This window comes from Pundamilia nyererei, unplaced genomic scaffold (genome assembly GCF_000239375.1).
Source record: "Pundamilia nyererei isolate P.nyererei 1_Seehausen unplaced genomic scaffold, PunNye1.0 scaffold00007, whole genome shotgun sequence".
NCBI lineage: Eukaryota > Metazoa > Chordata > Actinopteri > Cichliformes > Cichlidae > Pundamilia > Pundamilia nyererei.
Genome location: NW_005187408.1, coordinates 7,507,836 through 7,535,308, shown reverse-complemented (window position 1 = coordinate 7,535,308; position 27,473 = coordinate 7,507,836). Strand labels below are relative to the sequence as shown.

General features: G+C 39.8%; 1 protein-coding gene across 2 annotated transcripts in view; it reads left to right on the top strand.

Moving 5' to 3' along the window:
- Positions 1-27,473, top strand: part of ptprn2 (protein tyrosine phosphatase receptor type N2) — a 146,367-nt gene that overhangs the window by 76,792 nt on the left and 42,102 nt on the right. For both annotated transcript variants that reach the window (XM_005722780.1, XM_013915954.1), the window contains exon 11: positions 12,337-12,401. In XM_005722780.1, the coding sequence (XP_005722837.1) occupies positions 12,337-12,401 (65 nt within the window). The remainder of the gene's footprint in view (positions 1-12,336; positions 12,402-27,473) is intronic.

Here is a 27,473-nt window from a genome sequence, read left to right as displayed (position 1 = left end):
CGTAGCAGACACAAAGTGCCTGCTGATTGCACGACTGAAAACAGGCAGCAAACTACATCTCCTTTATTAACATCACCTGCAATGTGTTAACCGGAAAACAGGGTTTGACTTCGGCTTTGGTTTTCCGTGATTTGCAATATTTTGCGGCAGAGTTCATGAGCTGAATTCAGCTAGATATCAAAGGTTCCCGGTGTGTTGGTTTAGGCTGAATAACAGCAGTTGGTTTGTTTAGGAGCACTGTTGGCTTATCCGCAGGAAGCGATCGATCGGGGTGAATAAACAGCGAGCGAGCCAGGACCCCTGCTAGTAACAGTATGGTCCTACCATGTGACAGGCATGGTGGTATATGATTGGCACTCCTTATTGGACATTAGAGTTTAATGATGTCATAGGTATCGCCATGTTGGGTTTGCTTGGAAGGAAGATTTTTCTTTTCAGCTCTGTGTAACTCCATATTTACGTCTGAGGGATTATCTGCTATATTATTTAGTGTTAGTAGTCTATATGATCATTATTTGGATCATAGTGTTAGAGTGAGTCTGTTTGAAAATTTAATAATACTTTTAATAAATAAATAAATGTCTTACATTAAATAAAAATTCTCCTTTCACATGTTTTCGATGATTCCGAATCTCTCTTATGTGTTTGGTTCATAAAATGATGAAATTAAAAATTCAACAGATATTCACATTTGAAAAGCATCCGACAAAGATTTTTGCTTTCCTGCTGATCGCCAGAATAATGGGATTAATCATTTCATGTTTTTCTGATTGTCTGACTAAACAAGCAGTTTGAAGACATCTTGGTTCTTGGAAAGTCTGATTTCAATGTTTTTAATAAACTGAACAATTAATCAAGTCTTTGATTAAAACTGGGGGAAAAAAGGTACACTGTAAACGTCCAAAAGTTGGCTGAATTGATAAACAGTCCTAAAAGTTGATGAACTTAAAAGTCAATTGTAATATTCTGATTACAAGCTGCTTCTTAACACATTGTAAACAGTTTTACAAGACTTAGTTGATTGTTTATTTTTTTGATTATACAAAAGAAGTAATTACAACATTTTACGGCAAAGATCAAAGTTAGCTGCTCGTGGCTTTAACCAAATAAAAAAAAAGAATGAATAGAAATCTGAAGATGAAAAATAGTTCGTTTTTTAATATTTACATGTTCATTGTTTTATTTCCAACTATAACAATGTGTATGGTACATCGGTTCATATTCACTGTAAATCTACATTTAGATTCATGGTCCATTTACTAAAAAGTATCTATCTGGGGATGAAAGAGAGCACAACCAGACAGCAAATCAAGGACATCAGTTCAACTCTGGCATTACTCAGTTGCTATATGTTTTGGTTATGTTTCTATTGGGGTCCTTTTAATTTGATTCAGCCAGACAAAGGCAGGACTCAAAGTGTCCTTCGTAGCTTCATGGCTACTCTGCTTCAAAGTAAGACTATACTTGCTCTTAGATATTTTCTCCTGGCAGTACAAATTTTGAAGGTACAGTGGTCCCTCGCTATAACGCAGTTCACCTTTCGCGGCCTCGCTGTTTCGCTGATTTTCTTTGGTGCAATTTTCCATTTTTTTGTCTTTCTTTTTTTTCAGCACATTGTGTTCTGCATCCTGATTGCCTGTAGACCACTGTCAATCAATCAATCTCGTGCCGTGTCTCCTGTACAGTACAGAATGCGTTCCGCTTGTCAAATTGACATAAATCTTGGATCGGTAGCAGCGTCACGCTGAAGTGCTGCACTGTATGTTTGTAAGTTTTCTCCCCAACAAACACAACAGTGTCAATGAAATGTTTTGCACCGTCTAAGGCAGGGGTGTCGAACTCCAGGCCTCGAGGGCCAGTGTCCTGCAGGTTTTAGATATCACCCTGGGTCAACACACCTGAATCAAGTGATCAGTTCATTACCAGGCCTCTGGAGAACTTCAAGACATTTTGAGGAGGTAATTTAGCCATTTAAATCAGCTGTGTTGGATCAAGGACACATCTAAAACCTGCAGGACACCGGCCCTCGAGGCCTGGAGTTCGACACCTGTGGTCTAAGGCAACCCCGGGTTTCATTATACAATACTGGACTTATTTTTCTACGAAGGTTTGAACTTTGAGAGTTTAAAGAAGAGTGAGGAGTTTTACAGCCTTAAAACATCTAAAATAATAAAAAAAAAAAAAATACAGCTGGCTACTTCGCGGATTTCACCTATCGCGGGTTATTTTTGGAATGTAACTCCCTCAGTAAACGAGGGACCACTGTATGCTATCCATTCGTTCATTTTCTTCCACTTATTCAATCTAACGTCACACTTGGGCCCAAGTGGGCCAGTGGGTTCGAGCTTTGAGCTTGTTGCTTTGAGGCAATGGAAAGTAAAATGTTTTAGACATTTATGTTCCACGATTTTCTAAATTCCACAAAAAAAATCATATTATTGTAATGAAATTGCAAAGTTAAAGCTCCAAACAATGTACTAAAATCTTTATTCTTTGCATCTATTAGTAATGTTGATCAGCTAACTTATGTTTAATAGACTCTGTTTCTATGTGAAGTGATGGCTTCATTCAGATTCTTTAGGTCAGAAATGGCTCTTTTGTTAGTGAAGGCTGCTGACCCAAGTTTTAGGCAGATGCAGGTCAGTAATTATACTTAATTATATTAAAATACGTTAAAATTACAACAGTGTTAATAAACAAGTGCGGACTAGAGTGGATGCACACAACAAAATAAATGTACTCTGGACGTACTTTTAAGTGGAGCAAAGTTAGAAGTTGGTAATGTTAATTCAGCTTTTAGTAATGCAAAAGTAAACTACTTCGTTTACTTAATTACTCTGGGATTACTGTGTTACGTTACAGTTTTTTGACCGTGCGATCTTCAGCGCACCTGCTTTGATTTTCTGTGTTTTAGTTTTGATGTAACGCTCGTGAGTTAATCTGTTAGCTCGTAATGTCACTCAGCGGTGGCATTAAAGTGTCTTGTTTTTATCGACGCACTCTTTTCTTCTCCTGCCTTGGTCCTCTCTTTCATTTGTAGCTTTCCTCAGAGGTGCAGGTGCTTTGATTTGACGTCTTGATTTTTTTATAAGCCGAGGAGAAGAATAACAATCGGCACTCACGAACGAGGAAAGGCAGAGCAGAGTTTCTCTGTGGGTTTCTCTAAAGAGAAATTGTGCCTGCGCTCAAATACTCGTATTTATTCAGTTATTTACAGGATGTTTGTGTCTCCTGCGCAATATTCCCTTTGATAAATTTCACAGAAGGTTAAAAAAAAAAGAAGAAAAATAGAGAGCGCGAGAGACAGGATGAACAAATAAGCTTTCTAAACGCAACAGCAATATCTGTGAGCTGATTTACATTTTGATAAGCATCTGCGTACCGATGTAAAGGGGTCACATGCATGTTACATATGATACGTGTAATGAATATGCTGCCGCACGGAAATCAGCGCCACGGCTCGTCGTACACCGAGCTATGAAGGAATATTATTGTTTTTGTTTCTCCGCCCAGGTTTTTGACTGAAAAATGGGTTGCCATGCATCTTATCTGTCAGGGGGATCAGGTGCATCTCCCCTCTCCCTCCCACCCCTCTCCTCCTTTCTTCAGTCTCTACCTCTGATAGGTAGAGACAGTCATCATATGTGCGGGGGGAAAGTGATGGGCGGAATGGCAGCTTTAATATCGGAGCGATTGCCTGCTGATAAGGCTAACGGCTGTGGAGAGGCGTGAGCGTCAGCCCTCCCCTGCAATAAACACTTTCATTTTGTTTGGTTGGAGTGACGGATGGAGTGATGGAAGTGGTGAATATGGACGACCTGAGGAACAGAGGAGGGAGGAGGGGCGGATAGATAGATGGAACGGCTGTGGATGTTATTCAATATTAACAGATCAATCAGGGGCTAGTGAAATATGCATTTTGTCAACTGTATACCCCCATTTGGCCAAAGAGGCAACATAACGATCATGTGACAGTGCCGGCTGCTGTGCTGTGTTGAAATACAAAATACTTACAGCCTCCAGTGGGTGATTTGTCTCCTGATGCTGAATTTATATTGCTTCTAACAATAACAACCCTGTCGTAAATCAGGAAAATGAATATATATATATGTATATTCATGACTTTAAGCTCTGATGACTTCATGATAATCATTTCTGAATCGCTATTAGAATCTATGATGAGGAAGCACAATTGCTCCAGTTTTCAGCATATGGTGTAGAAAAGCAACGTTTTAATCAAATTAAATCTCGCCACTGGATAATTTTTGTCGAGCACATGTGCTACGGAGCAATTTAAAGATTTAAAGGTCACATAAAATCAAGCGTAAATGTTTGCTTGCCTCTTTTTTTTCTTAATATATATCTTTCTTTCGGCGTGCTTTTCGAGAAAATGAACCAATTCTTTTGATTGAGTTGGCCTTTTCCTTTTCTTTAACAAGTCCTTGGCAACTTTAATTTGAGCATTTCTTCCCTCTTTCTATTTACTTAGCTGAACTGTGCGATTTTTAACACGAGGGTTTAAATCAAAGCACGTGTTCTAGAGTACTTTTACAACCAACTCTAATTTTCAATGGATTTTCCACACAATCCAGCAAATTTGACACGTTATATGAAATCCATTGTGTTGTGTCAAGTTTTCTAGCGAAACATCTTCAGTTTTGACCTTTGTGTATTTTAACTGCGGCCTTCTCTCTTATTTATTATACTTACAGGGACAAGGGCAATGCTGAAAATAGAAAATGTTCCTTCTCATGTGGACACTAAAACAATTTCAAAAACACTTCATGTATTTTTTTAAAGCACTTCTTGAACAGCAAATATGTCAGAAAAACTGGTGTCTCAGTTTACAGAACAGCCAAACTAACCTGCAGTTGTTATTAACTGCAGCTGTGATCGGATTTCATGTTCCATATGACGCGTGGAGTTTTCCACTCAGCAGTGGGGCACTGAAAAATTATTACCTTACTGGGAAAGCTTCCTTTATCCTCCTTCTTTTACTCCCTCGCAAAAATTTAAAATTTCCTTTGCTTTCCCGTACCCACATTACAGTTGTAGAGTAGTAGCTAAGGCTGCTACACAGATCGGTGATTTTCAGGCATTTTATGCAAAAAGGGACATCAAAGGGCAAGACAAAATTTCAAGACAGTGTCATCTGACATGTCGTCAGTCCTTCTGTGGGTTGTATTGTCAGATGAAGGCACTTTTGACAGCCTCTTACATCCTGTCAAGGGGGGCCGTGACAAAAACATGAAAAGCATCCATTTACCCAAGCCCCAAGCAGCCACAAAAGCAACTTATTAACATACAATAAAAGCTGTATTTATTCATCAGCAGTCTTAGAGATGCACAAATATAAATTAGCACTACATGAATTAAGCTAACTTAACTAATAGAAACAAACCAAAATACGAAAGTGAACATAAACAAGAGAAAACTGTTCCAAAAATAAAGGAAGGGCAGTTCAGGTCTACTTAATCCTACAGTGGCAGGTTACAAATCAGCATCAGTGTGGCTGGTTGAGAGATGGGGAAGTGAGTGCTCTTTTGCTGCAGGTGGCAGTCATTTTGGTTTAGCTTCTTATTCGGTCGTTAAGTCTGACGTCATTAGCCGTGTCTGGGCCCAAACTCCGCTGCAGGTCCCAAAGTCAAACGATCACTGCAGCATTATCTGTAATAAAATGATCAGCTCCTCTATCAGGTGTAACAGTTAAGTTTAACATCCAGGCATCCATTAAAACAGAATTTATTAAATTTAACACAGTTAGCAGGAAGTTAGCTCGCTAGGTTCACCTAAACATGACATACCATGTTCTGACTGAGAGATTTCTGGAAAAAATTAAAACGTACAGCTCTGCTATCACTTCCAACATAAATGAAGACAGGAAAGTAAACAGCAGTGACTTCTGTAGGGTTACTGAAGTTGGACTAGCTGGTATACAATGATGTGCTACATGATCGCTAGCTACACAGCTTTATTGGCATAATATAAACAGTGAAGCTGGAGAATGAATGCTAACTTTTTTCCACTCGATGGTTCGGGACAAATGCAATTCCATGTCGGGATGCTGTAAACGGACCAAACTTCATTCGGGAGAACAACTGAGAAAATCCATCTACGAGGTTAGTCATTAATATACTGCTGCAAGGCTGGGCTATCCGATTGTTAAGTGATGACGTGACGAATCCTACTTCCGGGCCTAAAGTAGTCTGCGTTTAATATGGCTTTTGTGTTGTTAACATGTTTAATGTTATGTATTTTCTTCTATTTAATCTCAAAAAGCTCCTAAAACAGTCAGTGATCACTGTTGACCTCCCTCGGCTTTTATTAATGCTAATCATTTATTTAAGCTCAGTTTTTAAAACCTTAGGATGTAACTACAGCCCATCCCATGCAGCAGTATATGAATGACTAACCTCGTATTGTGGATGGATTATCTCAGTTGTTCTCCTGGCTGAAGTTTGGTCCTTTTACAGCATCCTGCCAGGCGATTACATTTGTTCCTGACCACCGAGAACACTCACGTTAACTTTTATTGAGTGGAGAAAAAGTTAGCTTGTTTATATTATGCTAACATAGCTGTGTCGCTAGCGGTCACGTAGCACATCATTATATACCAGCTAGCCCAACTTCAGTAACCCTACAAATGTCACTGCTGTTTAGTTTTCTGTCTTCATTTATGCTGGAAGTGATAACAGAGCTGTACGTTTTAATTTGTTTCCAAAACCCCGCAGTCAGGACATGCTATATTGTATTTAGATAGAAGCTAGCGAGCTAACTCCCTGCTAACTTCTAACTCCGTTAAATGTCATAAATTCCGTTTTCATGGATGCCTGGATGTTAAACTCAATTGTTACACCTGGTAGAGCAGAACGCTGATCATTTTATTAAAGATGAAAGACTAGACAGTTTTTCAACTCTCAGTAATGCCATAGTGATCGTTTGATATATGGACCTGCAGCGGAGTTTAGGCCCAGACACGGCTAGTGACGTCAGACTGAACAACCGGATAGTTACATCCTAAGGCTTTAAAAAATGAGCTTTAAAACGAATAGCGGCAATAAAAATGGAGAGAGACCGACAGTGATCACAGACTGTTTTTAGGGGCTTGTTGAGATTAAATAGAACAAGATACAAAGCATTAAAACATGTTAAAAACACAAGAACCTTATTAAGCGCAGAGTAATTTGGGTCGGGAGCAGGATTCAACACGTCATTACTTAAAGACCGGATAGACCTCAGGATGAAGCCAATCAGCTGTAAGCTGTGCACTGGCTGCACCAACCACATACCCACCCTACCCACACTATGCAGATCTTAAATTAAATACAACAGAAGTTGTAACACGGGTCATTTGCAGCATCTGGACTTACTATAATACTATAGTGTAATACAGTTTTGTTTTCTTTCTTTGTCTTCTTTGAGATTTTCACACAGCCTTGACGCCTCTGACTCAGATACAGCATTTTTTTGCAGCAAGTTGGTTTCCTTCCCTTGCTCAGTCTTGTTAGCATTAGCTAGCTTCTCCCAGCACAGGATGCCTTCATGGTGAAGGCTATTAACCCCCCCATTTTCAGCAAAAGGCAAAAGTTTGTTTGCTTGTTTGTTTGTCTTTCTCTTTTCTTTAGCTGGTGGGTTTTCTGCATTGGTGGTTGGTTGTGGTTTGTTCACAAAAAGGTGATTGATTTTCTTTCTCATTAATCTCTGCTGTCAGTCAGGGCCTTGATCTTGATGTGTCTTGCTTTCATAATTCCCACCATCAAGTGACTGCATGACAAGACTTGGGCTCCCTTTGATAGGATTTTTTTTAGGATAACTGAGTGCATACGAAGTACTGGTACACTAATTTGCAATTCATTTTTCATTTTTTGTTGAGTTGTATATTGCAATACTAATGAATAGTACTGAAAATCCTACGCTACTCCGTTTGGTGACCAGAGTTTGAAGAAAAAGGCAGAAAACAAGGTTTGCAGCCAGTATTTCAGTCTTTTTTCAGTATTTCTAGTCTTTTTAATATTTTCTCTTGAAACTATTGTCCTTGTACATAATTTCTCTCAAAGCCACTTGAAAATGGAACACATTCAAACACATATGAAAACTGCAGAACATGAGATGATTTGGCTAATATGACTTGGAAACCAAAAAGATCAAATGCACAGCAGGGATCAGATCTCAGTATTAGAGATCTGACTAAATAGACTCAGACAATGTCTATTAAAATGGCTGGAGGAGGCTCTCTGAAATGAGACCTGACATCTCTTTTCCACAGTCTGTCAGGACTATTTGGTGGCTAATTTGAAGTCTACAAAATCAGCGTGTGTGTGTGTATCTTTGAGAAAAAGAAAAAGAGAGTGAGCTCCAGTGGGAGGTTAATATAAGGGGTGGCCAGAAAGAGATCTGGTTGGCTGTTATCGGTGCAGTCGGCGAGAGAACAAGCTACCTCTTGGCTGGATTCTCTCTGCAGCCCAAATCCATCCAGGTGCCAGCTAATTAGCTTGGCAAGTACATTGTATTTATATTTAAAGTGGCTGTTGTTGGACTGTCCTTCCCCTCAGGTTGATTGGAGAGGTTTTAGCTTTGATTCACAAGTATACTGACCTTCAGGCTTCTTTGGTTTCATTGGAAGACGCTTAATGTCAGCTTGTCAGTCAAACCTTGAGCTGCAGACTCTGTGACACGTGTTGATTCCTGGATAATCTTTCGTAGTTTGACTCATGATGTGTTGTGACCCTCAGAGGGGTCCTCATTAGGACCAAAACGCTGCATGACCTTTAAGCAGCTTCACCTCCCTCCGCCACCTACGCCCTCACCCAGCTGGGCCCAATTACCTTGCTCATTACCCCCCTTCTAAACAGCACCGGGACTGAGCAGGTACTGTCGCTATCTATGGAGAGCCAATATGTCTGTGACTAAATACAGGGGTGGCAGCATGAAATGAAAATGAGTTCCATCTTGGAGACATGCCAGCTGAAGACTTTTCTCCTCTCACTAATGGCAGGAGATTTTCTTCCCCTCCTTTTTGTCTTCTTTTATGTGGCACTCTTCTTCAGAGACTTTGAATGTATATTTGACCTTTCCGGCTCTCTCTCAGCCTTCTTTATGCTCCTTTTTAGCCATCTTTCAGAAAACCCCGGCTGACAACTAAAATATAAGATGCCCCCTTCGCTGCCATGTTGATGAGATGATAGGATGATCAATGTTTGCAGGATCCTTAATAACCAGACAGTGAAAAGGCGACAGAGGAAGAGCCAGGGAGATGGATGATTATCCTAAAAGTAGCGTCCTTAATTAGATAGAATTCTGCATACATTGTGGACTGAGTGGAATCACTGGGATAGATTAAAATACTAATTAAACAGGCCCTTGCCAAATTTGGAGTATGAGGTGGGGTTCAGCTCTTCAGGGTCATTTGCATAGCCTTCATCTGGGGAAATGGGATTTAAAGGACCTGCTCTCTTTCTCCCTCTAACTGCACTCTTTTTCCTTTCCCCCTCCCATTACCAATCACGTTCACATGCTAACCAACTCAATTAATATTATGCTCTATTTTCCCTTTCACTCTATAATTTGGCATAATCTATTAAGGTCCCCTTTGATTTTGTTTTCCAATATAAATGTTTCTATCAAAGTGAGGAAGGGGTGTTAAGCACAGGGAGGCGGAAAAAGTCGGCAGAACGTGTGATCTTGGATGATGGATATTTAAGATTGCCTCACTTTAGTTTGATTTGCATGAGAATATCCTTGGCGAACAAAGCTTTGGAAATAGCATGCCATATTTGATTAGATCAGTAGATCTGAGGATCAAACTCGGGTGGTGTATTAATTACTGGAAGAACAAAGGCAGGAGCTCAAGTTATTGTGTGCTGCGAATCCACAAGCACTTCATGTGCTGTCTGATAATCTTCAGTAGGTCTGGCATGATATGTTTGAGGATAGCGGTACAATCGTTTTAGCCTTGCTAGCTGTTCATCACTTTTCCCCGTTATAAAACTGATAGCCTTGATATTTTTACTTTTATATTTGGGGTTTCTCAAAAATTACAGAGTTGACTTCAGCTCTAGTGTGACTATGGATGCATTGAAAACTTAATAAAAACGTAACATACATAAAAACGTCTGGCGTCATTGTAACACACCCAAAGAAAGATTCTAGGTCTGACCAACCGTCTCAGTCGTGGGCAAAAAGATGACAGTCAATAAAATTCTAAAAGATAATTTATTGACAAAAAAATATATCAAGAGATAAAAGATAAAACAGTCCAGTGTCCCATTTATGAATCATATAAAAACACACAGTCCCAAGGCCAGAGCCCGCTGTGCCACTCGGCCAGTTGCACTCCACATGTTGCCTTTAACAGGGTTAGAAGTTGTCCTTGGAGACCCACCACCCTGCAAGCATATAGCCAGTGGTCACTCCAGCCTCTGCAACTCTGCTGCCTTTAGGCTGTGGCATATAATAGGCCCTGGCCTGCACAGAGAGACAAAACGACACAGCAGTGTTTGTAGTGTGGGCTATAAGTAGACCAGTGTATCAGTGCAATCAAGTACACCTGCCTCTAATTAGTCCAACCCCATTCCAGCCATTGGCTCACCAAAAATGTGACACACACACACAAAACCACTCCCAACCCAGTGCAACTTCACACAATAATATGGAGCTGAATTAACACAGGCACATTAGTCTACCATGTTACATCATCATCACTGAGTTTTCCCAGTGGTGTAAAAATGGTGCGACAGGTGCGTCAATTAGCAAATGTTAGCATCACTGACTGTAAATAACAGACTGCCTCAGTGACATCACCTGTCAGTTTGTGTTTTCCTGTCTTGAGTATTTTGACCCTGACGACACATTCGCTCTCACACAGTGTAGCCCTCAAACATGCACACGCAACATTTTTCTTGTAAACATGCAAGAAAACCTGAAACCAGCAATTAAGACCAAAATATTTATACAGATCACATGTCAAGTAAAAAGTTTCTCACAGATTTCTATGCAAACAAATTTTCTGATCTAAAGAGTCGCCCCCTGGTGGCCATTAAAAACAATGCAGATTTGCACAACCAGAAGTGCCGCCTTTTATATGCAATCTATGGTTAACATACACACCAAAATAGGATATTGAACATTATGCATGCCACAGCTTCATTTTATGCAGTGCATGCAATATGCATAAGCCTTTCAGCTACATTATGCTGCCATATCCTCCCAAAAATCATAGACTCACAGCAGATAACAGCTCTACAGACCAAGTAATCAAATGAGGCATTGCATGGTGAGTGCTATCATTATAAACAGGATGTCTGTTCACATTTTGTATTAATCTTAAATATCATTGCACATCACTGTTAGCATGCTGGAACTATTAGTATTAGCTTATACAATTACCGTGTCCAAGTCCAGTCTCATGCTCCCTCAACTCGGATTTCCTACTCCGTGAGACACAGCAGACCCACCAACTCCAAGTTAGCAATCCAAGATGGCAGCAGTGATTGAATCAGTAGTAAAACTGTAAAACCTTTAAGCTATATTAATGACCAGGCCCTAACTCTGTGTTTTGTCCTTTCTTCTTATGGTCTACTTTTTCTTTTCCCTTCACCCCAAGCAGATGGCCGTCCCTCCTTGACCCTAGTTCTGCCATAGGTTTCTTCCTGTTAAAAGGGAGTTTTTCCTTCCCACTGTTGCAAAGTGCTCAATTGTAAGAGGGTCACTTGATTGCTGGGGTTTTTTTCCTCAGGGTGTTTTTACCTTGCTGTAAAAGGTGTCTTGCGGCGACTTGTTGTGACTTGACACTATATAAATAAATGTAAATTTACTGTATAACAATACAGCCAATACTCCAGTACATTTAGCACTAGAAACTAGGTGTTGTGCATCCTGCATGCTGTATTCAATGTTAAACCACATCAAGTATTTCATCAATGCAATAGTTTGCAATGCACTTTATGGTGCTCTGTGCTACATGTGAAATCCAAAGACCGTGGAAAGTATCCCAAAGTTCAGGTGTGGAAATGTACCTTTTACCTAACCCTAACCTGTTGTTACCTGTTAAAGGCCTACTAACAATTCATTCCTGCCAAAGTACCACAATAGACTGCTGGCTACTGCTGTCTTACCCCAGAGACTGTTTTCCCTTCCCTCTCGATGAAGATTGTCTGGCTCTATGTGTGGGCTGTACATTTTCTATGACCAGTTTGACATCTGACTCAGCCTGATACATCCATTGCATCATTCTCACTTTCACTGTCCACTTGTTCTGCTGCAGGAACTGAAAAATCTGCTACTTTGTCATCCACTGCTCATATTCAACACCTCCTCTGCTTTTGTCTCCCCATGCAGTCCAACAGAAGCAGCAGCTGGAGAAGGAGACGGGCCTGAAGATAGTGGAGGCTGGAGTTAGTGATGTAAGTAAAACTCACTAAAAATATCTGCTATCCAGCTATGTGTGTTTAAAAAGAGAGTGAGAGAGTGGGTGTGCTTAAGTGATTGTGTGCCTTCTCTGTGCTGGGGCTCATCAAACAGGAATAACTCTGATTTCAACTTGTCTTGGCATCCGTATCACACCTGCAGCTTCAGTCGTGCAGCCAAACACTAATCTTTTGCAGCAACGAATTCCAAACACATCTTTTTGAGCCCGCTCCAGTGATTATTGCCCCCTTACTCATTTCCTTTAGGTCTCTAAGAGCTGTTGTCACCATGGGAAAAAAAACCCAAGACAAAAGCCCCAGTGCATTTTATGAAACTTAAAGTGAGTGTTGATCACTTCTCTGAGCAACAATAACCAGATTATCTTGAGTGCTGTCACTTTGTAGGGAGCACTGAAGCTCCTGTGACATATTCATTGGAAGAAATTAAGAGGAGAGCAGGAGGACTCTCTGGATGATCCAGATGAAAGGAGAGCAAATGTGTATTTACTCAACAGTGATAAATATTCATATGTATCAAAGGTAAGGATCTAATCAAGCACCTATTGATGTGTCATAGCCCTCCATGTTTGCCTGGTAAATGAGTTTCTCTATGAAAATGAGACCGACAGCCTCAGACCCCTGAGCTGCCCTGATCATAAGGCATGCTGGGAGTTAACTGGATGTGGTCTGTGCATAGCAGGACAGTTGCCAATGGCAACAACACACTGTATAGACAAGATCATTTTCCTGCGTTAGTCTCTCTCTGCGCTGTCTCTCTTTTGGTGTCACTGCCTTTCTTCGCCCATCTGCCTCCCACTTATATCTTTTTTAGGACCACAATTTCTCTCATCTCATTCCACATTGTGTCTTCATCATGTTCATCTCAATTATGTCTGATTCATTTTTTTTTTTTTGCTATTTTTTTTTCTTCTCTGTAACTTTTGTCCTATTCATTGTCCGCCTCTCCTCGCCTCCTTTTTATTCTTATTCTCACTTAGAGTGATTCCTGCACTCGGCTAGCACTGGTACAGGGCTGTGTTTGTCATATTGGGCCTATTTGTAGATAATTAGCTGCAATAATAGCCTCTCCGCAGGAGCCAGGGTGAGGGAGGGAAGGATGGAAAGAGGGAGGGAGGAAAGGAAGGATCTGTCTTCCACCTCATGGGGAGAAAATCAGCGCAAGACTGTTTGAAATTCACGTAAAGGAAGCACAGCATTTACTACAAATCGGGATTTGGCAAAGTATAAATCCTGAAAACTCACTCAGAGGGTGTTTTTGGGTTTTTTTTTATCAGTGATGCTCTAATGTGGATGTGTTGATCTCACCAGTTTGCATCCTGGAAGTGGAGAGTTGAGGGTAAGTTGGGGAAAATAGTAGCTTTTGACAGGAGAGCCTGTGGAGTGGGCCCTTCAAATACATTAGTTGAAAAGGTGTTAAACTGAAAGCCCGCTTTCAGTAAATTTGCACTAAATTGACCACAGTTATGAGTGAATGTGTGCTGGAGGTTGCAAAGAGGGTCGTCTTTAGTCTGCTTATTAGTGACAGAAATAGAAACAGGCTGGGTAAAATTGCTCCGTGAAACCATAAGAGGTATAGAGCTGAAAATTAAGCGGTACCACTCGTCCCCACGATATTCTTTCCTTCAGCTTGTATAAACCTATCACAGCGGTTGGTATCATTAAGTCTTATCACTGACAACTCCCACCCGCCTCCGTTTTTATTTAAGAGGTGACAAATGACAAAACAGCTTAGGAAGATGTCCAGATAGCGCGAACGTCAATAGCAGTAGATGCGGACGAGGATAAGCAAATGTCAAAGTGGAGGAAGGAGACATCAATCAATAGGCCGAGCAATATCTACTGCATTATAGATCGCATAGAAGTTGGCTTACCAAGGAAGGCGGTGGGGGGGGGGGGCAAAAAATGATTACTTTGGTTTTCTTACACGGTGTATGCAAGTGTATTCTTTTCTGAGTATCTTTCTTATTAACAGCTGTTTCCCGAGTGGGAGATGCACGCTCGTGAAAACCCAACAGGCAAATAGAGGTTTCCTCAAAGCAATTTATGAGCCTGTAAATGTGTGAAAAACTGAAAGGAAGAAAAGAAGCAAAGTGGAAAAAAATTCACGGTTGACGTGGTCGAGCTCGTACCGACTCCGCCATCTATATTCATGCCACGCTGAAACCATACAGAACGAACACATCCACGTTATTTTCAGACTCTTACTACTCTAAGTGTAGAAAATAAACCCCGACAGATCGTACCACGTACTGGCTCCGCTAACATCATCGTTCCTAGAAGGCACACAGAGCTGTGTGACCATCCATCCCCCCATCACCACCCGCCTCCTCGTATCTTCTTCCTCTGCGCAGGAGGTGAGTCACACCCAAAGCTGGCAGCGACCAGACACCATGAAAAGGGGTTGCTTTTGCTGACAGCCGTAGACACAGCATGACTGGTACCAGTAGGGAGAGGCAGGGGAATAAAAGGGAGGCTGAGAATGTTTTTTAGAAGCGATTGCTTGCCAGATGTAAGGTCAAAATACAAATCTAAGGCTTGAAAATAGTAACTTCCAGTCTTTTGAAAAATTGAGCGAACGATGACTAAATCTTACTGCTTGTCAGGCATTAGTTAATTTTTTAAGGGTTCCCTGTAAGAAGTATTTCTCAGTCAATTAGGATCTGATCAAAAACGTAAATCGCAATTAAAGAGTTCGCATCATATGATACGAGTATGCAGAAGCTTTCATCAAGAAAAAAATAATATTTTTTAAAAAATTGCGAGGAAATAACAGTTCTGACAGCTGACATAAATGCAGAAAAAAAATGCAGCACAGGGCTCCATATCAACATTTTCTTAACTAAAGTTTAATATCCCCAGTATACCTGCTTAATTAGAAATTTCTCAAAACAATCATTCGCAATTAATGCCTAATGACATGTGAAACGTTCTAATCATGTTTTCCCAGTTTTCTGTTCTACTTGTGCCAGTGTTTATAAGAAAACGCACCAAGGACGTAGCTCCACATTCATCCTGCCTGCATTAGATGATCCCCATGTGATTAAGTTGGTAGTTAAATTGAGATTCATTGACATTTTGACAGCGGTCTCATGTTCCAAATAACTCTGGCAAACTGCTTATGTGAAGAGGTGCTCATTAAGCAGAGAATTCCCTGAGCTACGTGTCAACTGATTATTCAACCACTAAATGTAAATCACATATGGCAGACAGGGAGTCTCTGCGCCGAGGATGTGTGTGTTGTTTATGTGTTTTTTACAGTAAAGGGGTGTATTAATGAAGTGGCCTTACACAACCTCTCACCACTGTTTAGGGCTCAATTCTGCACTTTTTTTCTGCATACTCTTCAGATGTCTGACTCTTTATTTGCACCTGTGTTTTTACATGTTTTTCCATTTTGTTTTTATTTAATAAGTAGATATTAAGAGGTTATATCCTCTCGTGTCAGTCTAGACGTCCAGCGGGAGAATGCCATCATCGTATGATGTCTGAGAGACCACGATATATTTCTAATGAAATGAATAAGTGCTAAGGCACAGAGGCAAAACTCATTTCAGAGAAAGGTCACGTGTAATGATGACCCCTCACAATGGATTTGAAGGCTTTCCTTCCAATATCCTGAACCATAATTAACGCTACATGAGAATTTTCTGACAGACTTCCTGTAAAAAAAAAGAAAAAGAAAAGAAAAAGGAAAAATACTATATGATACTTTGGATAGTCACCATTAACAGCTGAATGTGTAATTTCGAGTTCAAGTTTGGCCAGTCAGCAGCATCGATGTAACTTCTTTGATCAGTTTGAATGGGTTTGATAGTTTTATTATTAAATTAATTTATAATTTTCCTTAACAAATAGATTATTGTGCCACGGCTGAATATTTTAAATTATTCATGTTTGTGTTGTTGTTTCAGTTTCAGTCTTTTTCTTTGAAATTTTCGACATCTCTTTGAATGTGTGGTTGAATAGTACCATTAGTCAGATATGGACCTAGTCGTGCAACCCTATTAAACAGTCTTACAAGTTAATCATACAAGTTAAGCAATAGACTGGAACTTTAAATTATTGTTATAGTGTTCAAACATTTAGTGTTAAAAGACAACAATCCATTTGGAGTTGAGGAAATGGAAAATAAAAGAACTGCAACTGATCACGCAACATAATTTGTGCTGAAATTCAGCTTAACAATGGCAAAATAGCTTACAGTGGCATTTTTTTATTGGCTACTTAGCTTATCTTTATCATAATTCAGACATGGCTGCATGTTTGCAGCTTTCTTTGTGTAACCACCAGAAAATCGCACCACAAACCTGCAAAACCTTTCACAACCTTGTCAGTCTTGAAGGTCATTTGTTCTTATCAATACATTTTATGACACTAAACTAACTTTTGCAACTTTTGCTTGCCAACCCCAAAATGTAAGGTTTGTGCCACAGCTGACCTAAATTAACTGTAGTGGTTCTAACCAAAATATTTTATTTAACAAAAATTATTATTTTTTGTTTCTGTCATAACCACTAGTATATGCAAGCTCTTTAAAAGCTTTAAATATCTTAAATAATTAAAGTTTTACTTCCAAAAATATGATTATTGTTATTTTGCATGATTTATTTTCCAAATTGCTATTTCACAAAAAAGCTACAATAATAATAATAATAATAATAAAATTATATTTTTTTAATTAAGATTAAATGACAGTTATTTGCTTGCATACCTAAACAGAAAAATTAGTTTTAGTGAATGTTATGCTTGATTAATTTCTTGCTTATCAGAGAAGCCTAGTGTTATACCCAAATTTGGGTATAAACAAAAGTTTTTTATTTACCTAAAAATAACAATATTGTTTGTCTTTTTTTTGTTAAAAAAAAGGTTTTTGACAGATTTCCAAGTCTTTCCTACAATTTATCTGGGTCTAAGACCAGACCTACCACTATCTAGTCACAAGTCTATAAATAAATATTATTTTATTAGCTTACATATACTCTGAACACTCATACTAGCCTAATAATCTGAACTTTAGTAAAGTCAGCAAGACAACAGAACAGGAAATTTAACATTAGTGCGTAAAAAATTACCAGCTCTTGGCTAGCTTGCTAGCATTAGCATCATGTGCTGACAATGTATACTTAACCACTTAGTTAATAGTTCGGTGATGGTCCCTGCGTTATACAGAAAAATATACAGAGTAAATACTTAAACTTTTTAGGTTATCAAAAGGTAACATGGTAATGCATGAGACATTTTTTCATTTAAAATTGATTGCAAGTACAGAAGTAGCCTGGATAACATGAGCATGTTAGCATGTTCAGGTCAGCAGTTAGCATCTACACACTTACAGGGTAACTTAAGTCTTGTGTTAATCTTCATGTCTTATAAATGACGTTTGATTGAATGCATCACTGTTACATCCAGATACAAGACAGCTGAAACTTGAGCAGCAAACACTACATCTTAATGCACTCAACTGGCTCCAATAACTTCTTAGCTCAGAGATAATCACTGTAAATTTGCATTTTGTTTTGGCGGAACTCTCTTTCCACATGAATATTTATTCCCATGTTTTTTGATATGAAGGAAAATCAGTGCATTTTGCTTTCCTTTAATCTAACAAAGCTTGAATATTGTAGCACATTCCACTTAACAACAAATACCATGTGCAACCAGCAGTGACTGCAATTTCTCAGAGGGAATGGGACAAATAATTTCAGCTGAGACTTCAAAGGAAAACTACACTGACCATTTCCTACCAGAGAGAAGAGATACCCTGGCTGAAATAAATAAATAACTGTGACAAGAGCTCTACAAATTGATCTTGTAACGGCATGGGAATATGCTTTACTTCAAAACATATTTTCCCACGTTGGTTTTTCGAGCTGTAAAAATCACAAGATGGGGAAAATACATTTTTATGTTAATTTTGGGATCTTTTATTCTTATTTAAGCATGACTGTAGCTCCTCCAGGGAAATGAGAGTGGCTAAGTTGCACTTTGGAGTACATGCTGTGCCTATGCACGTCTTGTATAGTGTGCATATTGTGTGGCCTGTAAGTATGTCTTTCCATCAGCCAATCAATTCCACATTGGCCTTCAATTGCCTTTTTCTACATTGACAACCTATCCTATCTTCTTTAGAGACTGTAATAAACCCAAACAATCAAAAATTGCTGCCTATAAAAATTTCAACAGTGCAGGAAGGCCAATCTGGCTGTTTTAAAAGTGGCTAAAATGCCATTACTGTGGCAGATCTGGATGTGAAATGTCATATCGGAGCAGCCCCACTGAGCCTGCAGCCCCGTGTAGCACTGCCTCTTTGGAGACTCCAGCTGCCTCCCACTGATGAAAGCCCGTCCAGCAGCCCCGTTTCCCGGCAACCTTTTACCATCACCTGACCTTTGGACTGCAGAAATGCCTTTGATACCAAGCCATGCAGTTTGGTATTTGCCTCTCTCTATATCATGACGTGTGCTCTCCCTCGGGTAAGGGTAGACTTGTCTGTTTTTAATGAGTATCAGAATGTAAAGTATTTACTCTCCTACCTTTCACTTCTTTTATGTTCTGCTGCCTTTGTTAAAGAGAGGCACGGTTACTGTGTGTAGTTGACAGTGGTATTTTTACTCTGCTTGTTGAAGGGCAATTCTTTCACCTTAGGTAAGGTATTAAATAAGAGATTTTTTTCTGGTGTACTCATCTCTTCTTGGAAGAGAAATAACAAGGTCGGGGTGGCCTTGGAGGTATTATGAGGGTTTAGATAAAATTAAAGGGAAAAAATGCACTCATGAAAAACCTTACACTGTTAGGAATTGTTCACTCAGTAACACTGCTGCTTCACAACCGTTAGCCCTGGCACTGTTTCAGTTCCAGTTTCTTTCATGGAGTGCTACTAATTAATTTTACAGCACTTGTACTTTGAGTGTGAGTGATTCACCTTATTTCACAAATTTTACTGATTTTCTTACGTTTTCACAGATCATACTGCCATCGTTTTCACCACTGTGCAGTGAAGTCTGCTACTTTTGCCAGCCCTGAATAAACACAAAACCCTGTTTACATATATGAGGATACACTGAACATAAAAAAAACGTATAATCATACTCATAAAACCCATGCAGTTGAGTGAAAAAGAAAGTACGCCCTCTTTCATTTCTAAGGTTTTATGTGTCGTGTCCTTACCATGTAATAAAACAAGTAAAAAACTACCTAGATGATGAACAATGACACATTATATATTATGGCATGCCATTATTTATTTAACAATAATCAAGTCAAATGCAGAAGCAGTGTGTGAAAAATAATTTAAAGTACTGCATTCACAGGAATTACTGGTGCTGCTAATTAAATTCGCTTGATTAATTTATCATCAGCAAGTGTGAGCATCCCTATAAAATCTGAAATTTGTGTTAGTTTGCTGCTAGATCAGAACAAAATGAAGATGTTCAGCCATAATGCACAGTCCCATGTTTAGTGTTTATATCACCACAAACACCTTTACAAACTGTAATGCACGGTGGTGGAGGGGTTATGATTTTGACTTGTTTGCTGCTACAGGACTTTGACACCTTGGAGTCATTGAGTCCAACATAAACTCCTCTGAGTCAAATGTGTGGAAATCTATCCAACAGCTAATGCTTGGTCCAAACAGCAGCAAATCTAGAATAGAACGACTGAAAAATAAAGAATCAAGCTGTTGCAATGACTTCAGTGTGTTGAAGTCCAGACCTCAACCTAATAAAAATGATGTGATGAGACCACAAGGATGCTTTGAATAAACAAATGAACAGAAGCAAGAGGCCAAATGATGTAAGAGACTAATATAGTCATCCAGAAGAGAAAAGCTATCAAATAATGGGGTGTACAGTGGAACACCGACTTACGAATACCCCGTTTCATGAAAAATTCAAGTTACGAAGGCGCTGAACGGCAATATTTCTGTCCGTGTTACAGCAAAATGCCCAAGTAATGAAATCTGCCGGCTCTGTTTGGCTGAGCCTACAATGCCCACAATGCCTTCTGAATCATGTGACAACCCCTTGGCTTCCGTACTTGCGCTTTGCTGTTTCACTTGAACGATGTATTGTTGTTCTAGTTAGCAATTAGCCTATAGCCTATCGTTCAGCCTCGCCTCACTCAAAACGTGCAATAGGTGCTTCGACTTATGAAAATTTTCGACTTACGAAAGACCCTCGCGAACGAATTAATTTCATAAGTCGGGGGTTCCACTATACTTAGTTTTTCACACACTGCTACTGTATTTTTGACTTATTTTTTCCTAAATATATTTAATCAAAATTTAATATGGTATGTTTTATTCTTCATCCGAGTTCATTTTTACTTATTTTTACAACCTGATTTCTTTTATTATGCCCTGATGCAAATCTATCTGAATTTGATCACTGGAGCACATTCGGTTACCTCAAAGGAATACATGCTCCTAAAGAGTACCTTTAGGAGCATGGACAGTACCTACTCCTGGACAGTTTCCTACAGACTAGAAGCACAGGAGGAATAGGGCACGTTATTAATAATAAAATATAACCACCACAGAGTTGTGTTTCTTCTCCTTTAAATAAGAACCAGAATTAATAATCTCCACCAAAAGACTCTAAAACTGTTGTTGGTATCTTTTGACTGTTTCCACCTAAAAAGTTGAAAATTATATCGAGACCTCAGCTGATAGATGCCCCTACAACTCTTACATTGGTATCCACGCAGATGCAGATTTTAAGAAGCAATAATCACTGTACGCCCTGCCGCTTCACTACAGTTTATTCCCAATATGGTGGTGATTACGCTCAACTACCCTCCTAGATCTTACTAAAGGAGAGGCCTGGTGCTTGTGAATTAATTTCTAAAGGCTGCTTCTGTGAGTACTTTTATTCCTCTTGCAGCCAACTTTGGTTTTAAAAATGTGACTGGAAGACTTTTTAATATGTCAGATGGGGTTGTTTTAAAGATGCTAATGTTAGCGTGCTACCTGCATGCCCAAGGCAAAGCCATACCATCTTCACTATATTTCCATCTTGAAGATGTTTTATATGTTTCGTTCTCTTTGATATGAAGCTCAAACCAAGTTAGTTGTACTACACAGCATGATTAGAAGCTTAACAATGTTTCACAAACAACACACAGTTGACATTAAAAAGGACTCCTGCAGCATACCTGAGAACCAAAATAATATTCTGCACGTTTTAAAGCTCAAGGAAAATAATCTGCATCTTTCACTATGAGAACATTCTTCCCTTTAATTTTTTAAAAATTCCACAGTTGTTTGAACCAACGCTTTGACCGTTTATGGAAATTAGTTGACTGCTGTCTGGGAGCGGCAACTGTTGGGTTGAGGGCTGGGTGCCTGGGAGAGGCTGAGGAGACATGGGGGGTTAGGCCTGCGGTGTCCACAGCTGGATAGCATGGCAGAGGTTTTAAATGTCAACATTGAAAGGAGGATGTGGCTGCCATTTGGCCTGACAAGCTGCATGCCAAGGGACTGGCAGCAGGATGCAGGGAGAGGGTGCTCCAGGTCCCGGCCACAGAGCTCTCACCTTCTGCCATTTATCATGTGGTTACTTGCCTAACGCATCTGGCACCTTAGCACTGACAGCAGCAGGAAAGGCCCTTGCTGTAGGCTAACCAGTGGCCCGTGGTAATCTTTTTAACATTACAGCAAAATTAGGGCTGCAGTATTTGTTTCACAGCATTGGAGTTTTTTTGGTCTTACAGTCTCTAGTTGTCCCAAAAGGAAGATAAAAGTTCCAGTTACAGGACTGTAAGTAACATTAAAATATAATATCTTAAAGATATAAATATGTGCATATAGTTTCATGAATATAGTTTCATCTTAAAACATTAATGTGGCATGTTTTTAGCAAACACCACAATTTATGATAGCTGTGCGGTCGAATAATTATTGCTCAGTGGGCGCAAAACACGAAAACCGCATTGCTCTCAGTAAATTAAATGCAATCAACTGTCATATCATCTTTTATTGACTTTAATTGAGTGTAATTGTGAATCCTGCTGTAACTGCTAGTTGCTTTCTGCATGGCAAGGTCAACTAAATTGCTTGATGAGCTGTTATGGTCTTTTATATGATGACCTTGACTTGGGAGGATGTATGAATATCTTCCATCTGTGGTGATAAACCATGAAATGAAACTAGACCAGTCTGGTGCAGAGTGGCTTCACAACATCTACCAGTTCTGCTCACTGCTCAAAAAGAGTATGCTGCATTGACCTTGCAGTGTTCAGACATAATGATAAATGTTTAAATTATGAATATTCTATGTTTGGACGTGTCTGAAATTCTGAATTTAAAGTAATGTACAATAATCATAATAATGCAAAGCCTTGTTTAAAGCAATGTTTAGAGAGGTGTATAGGTTTTAAGTTGAGATGATAAATATTCTCCTTAATCCTTACATTGTTTTTATTGTTTTTGTTGTTTTTAATGAAAATTCTAAATAATTCTGAGGCGTGGTTTTCTTGGGCCAATAACAATTTACATAATTTAAATTAAGACTGTACCTGCATGCATTTTTTTTCTTGCTTGATCTCTGCCAGCTATTTAATTTTCATTAATAAATATTAATCTGATAGCATTCAATATCTGAGTCTAATTAGGCCCTTTAGCCACAAACTGAAGGCCTTTCTTTAATGTGTTTGGAGTAATATATGTTATCTTTCATCCAAATATGTGATGCAATCATTGCACAGCAGACACGTGTAGGTAAAAGGCAGCGGCAAAGATCAGATGCTGAGAGTCGTCTGTGAACTCAAGAAGAGTCCTGCTGTGATGGGATTTTTGCTTTACATATCACAGTTGGCTTGTTGGCAGCCATGTTCGTCTGTATATGGCTGCCAAGATGCCTGTTTACATTTACGTGCAGGCTCGTCCTGTCAGGTGCTGGAGGAAAATACACAGCAGGTTGTGGTAGATACCTGCAGCAAGTATTTCATCTATAAAGCCTTTGTCATATGGGCAACAACGGAAGAATTAAACTGGGCCATTTATAGTCGAACTAAACTCGACCAGACCACAGTGGCCTACAGTTGCTGTAAGAAGTTTACAAACGTTCATCATGGGCACGAATATCAAGGTAATTTGGGCAAAAGCAAGAATTGCGTGAACAAGTTTTAATTTATTTTGGATTTTCTCTAATCGACACAGGCTCAAATGCATACATGCACCCAGTCGTTGTTCTTGGTCACTGACCCAGTGTTTCGAGATTTCTGGACTTTATAGTGTTTGAATATTCTGTGTTTCTTGGTTTCATGGTTTCATTTACCTCATGTGTGTTTAGGTCAACCTTCAGTTACTGGCTCAATAAAGGGGTCGCTTTCTGTTAAAACTCCGTCTCCTTCCGTGTCTGTGTAATCTATGCTATGACTTGCCCCCACTAATATTCGGTTAAATGTCCCTTAGCAAGTTGTACCTGCTTTTGGTAGTCATCAACAAGTTTCTGGAACATTTCTGGTTGAATATTTGACCACTGTTGTTGACAGAATTGGTCGAATTGATTTAACTGGTTGGCTTCCTGGCACGCACTGGCTTTTAAGCATTGTCCACAAAAAGGGTTGAGGTTGGGACTTTGGGAAGGTCATTGCTGAAGCTTAATGTTAGCCTGCTTTACAAAAACAATGTTGATATGTGTTTGGGATTATTCTCCTGTTTGAATACCCAATCGTGGCCAAGGTTCAACCATCTAACTGTTGATTTGAGTTGAAGTTAAAGAATTTGCAGTTAGTCCTCCTTCATTATTTCATCTTCTTTGCAGTGTACCAGTACTACTGGCACCAAAACATTTCCAGAGCATGATGCTACTACCACCGTGCTCGACACCAGGTACAGTGTTCTTAGGTTTGAGAACCTTACCTTTACTCCAAAACATACCTCTTATCTTGTTGTGGCCAAATATCTCAATCTTTGTCTCATCTGTCCAAAAATATTTTCTTTGGAAGGCATTTGGCTTGTCCATGTGGGCAGGTGAAAATTTCAGTCAAGCTTGAAGGTGCTGATTTTGGAGCAGGGGCTTCTTTTTTGGTCGGCACCCTCTCAGTTCACGGCCATGCTGAAAACTTGCTTCACTGTGGACTTTTCCAGTGTTCTGACAGTTTCCAGTTCACGGCGAGCTTGACCCTTGGTAGTTCCTGAAAATCCTAATCAATTTCCTCTTAGCATAACACTTGTGGTCTTCTTCCAGACCTTGGCAAAGTAGTGGCATATCAGAATAACATCAGAATATCTGTGTACAAGTCTTTGAACTGATCGTGAAATCTGCAGTTGTTTAGAAGCGCTCCCTTAAGCTTCTGAAATGGTCTTTCCCAAACCCTGACCTCAGATCCTATCGGAAATTTGTGCAGTGTGCTCAAAATCCCCATTTCTGTGACAGGAAACAAACCAGTTTAAATGAACTCTGCCAATTATGCCAAGTAGAGTGATCAAATATCTAGCCAGAGTTATTACAGAAGCTTGCAGATGTCCAAAGGCAACTGGTTGACATTTAACTTAACCGGGTTTTAGTGCAGCTGTAAGAGAAAATCCAAAATAAACTTCTGCACCCAATTCTTGTTTTGCTAAAGCCATTAAAAATGTGTGCTGTGCAATCATTCCACCTTGCAAAAAAAAAAAAAAACAGCTCAAAGAAATCATTAAATTACCATGACATCCCTGCCCTCGATGAGCGTATGTAAACTTCTGACCACAACTATACAATATATATTCTTCTTTCTGGTTTTTGTGTTAATAACTAAAAATATATTCTAAGTATGCCCCTGTGCAATCAGCCATCTATTTACAAAACAAGATAATTGATTGTTTGATTAAAAAAAGCCACTGTGATGGTGTACAAACATGAAATCAGTGTCCAAAAACCTAAAGACCTAACTGTGCTAAGGCACAAAGACTGAGCCTGTAAACTGAGGTAATAATAGAGGTAACAATGTTATCTTACTGCTCTCGAGCGAAACTACTTTAAGTAGTAGTAGATCTACTTTAAACTTTCTATACATTTTCATTCCTGTTTTGTGCTGGCAGCATCACACCAGAAAGAGCAGTACATTTTCTTTTATTGTTGTTTTTTCCAAGCTATCCTTTGGGACTTGTTCTAGTCTACGGGCTGTATGTTTGATACCAAATATCAAAATAATTCATGTAACACATGAAAATAGTTACATGCTCACAACTGAAAAATATATAGTATGTCAAACAGTAATGTGCAGTTAATAATAATTACTATATACTAGTTTGATTATCATAACAGATACTTAGAGTTTAATCTAATATCTGTATATTTCTGTGTATTTTATCTGACATTTGGACAACAAATTAAAAAAAAAAAAAGAATACAGGACAAAGTAGTTTTTCACAGCTTAAACAATATGAAGGACAAATAGAAGGAATTACATTTTAATGCTGGAAATAACAAAAAACAGAGGTATCTCTGCAAGTCAGGTCCGCAAAGACATGCAATCACATGTCTGTCAGTATTCATTACTTTATTCCTTTTGAAGAAAGAGAAAAAAGACGTCCTCACTGGCTCGCTAAAAAAGCCACAGAGTGTAATTATGTTTGTGGGTGAAAATTGGCTAGATTGATTATATGCATTTATAATAATGAGCCGTCAATTGTATTATTACGTTACAGAACCATCAAAATCTTGGCATAAATCATAATTAATTTTGCCTTCAGAATTTCTGATCAGCCATACTTCGCATTGTTGTCAGAGGTTTTGGTGTGAAGCTGTGGGAGACGTGAGCTGAAAACAGGCGGCTGATACCGTACTACAGCTGTGGCAGCGCTCTCATTAGGGATTCACAGAGGTTTCTTTTGCCGAGCGGTGCTGCTTGGTTTGGCTCGAGGGCAGACACCTCGTATAAAGCTGCCGGAGCTGCGAGACAGACAGACAGCGAGACACACAGGGACGCTGCGGTGCTGGGCAGGCAGTGTCAGCTCTCTCCGTGCAGAGGATTGTTTTGCAGCGCCAGGCCCATGACTCTTCCCCCAGCTGATTGGTGTGGCTTCATTAGCATGGGCTGTGGCTCCTCCGATTAGCAGTAATTAAAGAGAGAAATCAGAGCGCTTGCCTCCAGTCCAGACACAGCCAGTGCCTGTCAAGTGTGATCGCTGTGGAGCAGCTCTAGCCTTCCTGGCTGTCTGCCACTCCACAATCCCCCCCCTCCCCCCCGGTCCCTATACTAAGAGCGAGTCCAGAGGAGAGGTATGGGCTGTTGGTGTCTGTGCCAAGTTACCCCCCAAAGTCACCCCCGGGGTTACACAGACACACACGCCTCTCCCTGCGGGCACACGCTGGCCCGCTGTTGTCATGGTGATAACAGGGGAAAATGTTTAATGAAGACACTGATGAGAATTTATGAGGCTGTGGCTCTGTGCATTTACAGGGATATGACCCTTAGCCCATCACGCGCTGCCTCCTGTGGTTCTACATCTATATCTTCACTTATACAAGTTGTAGCTGATCATCGGGGCGTATGCTCAGGCAGGCGGCCTCAATATGCTGCGGGTCCACCAGCACCAGCTCAGGCGGCGACACAAGGCTTTGGTTGTCCAATAAACGTAATCAAACGTGATCTGAAATGTGCGTTGTTTTCATTCGATTTAAACTAGAGGAATAATTGTCTACTAAAGTCTTGAGAGGCATTCTCAAAGGGCCAATTTAAAATCTAATTGTATTAGGGAGGCTGCTTACTATACACAATATTTATTTTGTTGCTTTCAGACAGGCAAAACGGCAGAAATGTGACCATAAAAAAGCGTCGATTGCCACAACGTGCACAGGCCGGGTGGGTGGCCGATCTCGTTCTCACCACCTGCCAGTACGCCCTGCACTTCAACTGACCAATAGTGTCAAGGCTGGTTATTCACTTTGGGATGCTTGTTCTGGTTTATTTCTTGCTTTGTTTGCTCTGTCTGTGCTCTATCAGGCGTGGATGCCATTAAACAAACAGGCCCAGGGTTTCATTGAGTGTGCTGGCATTTGCTCGGGACGCCATATTCAACAGTGGCCCAGTAGCGTTTGAGACCATGCCAGATTTGATTCG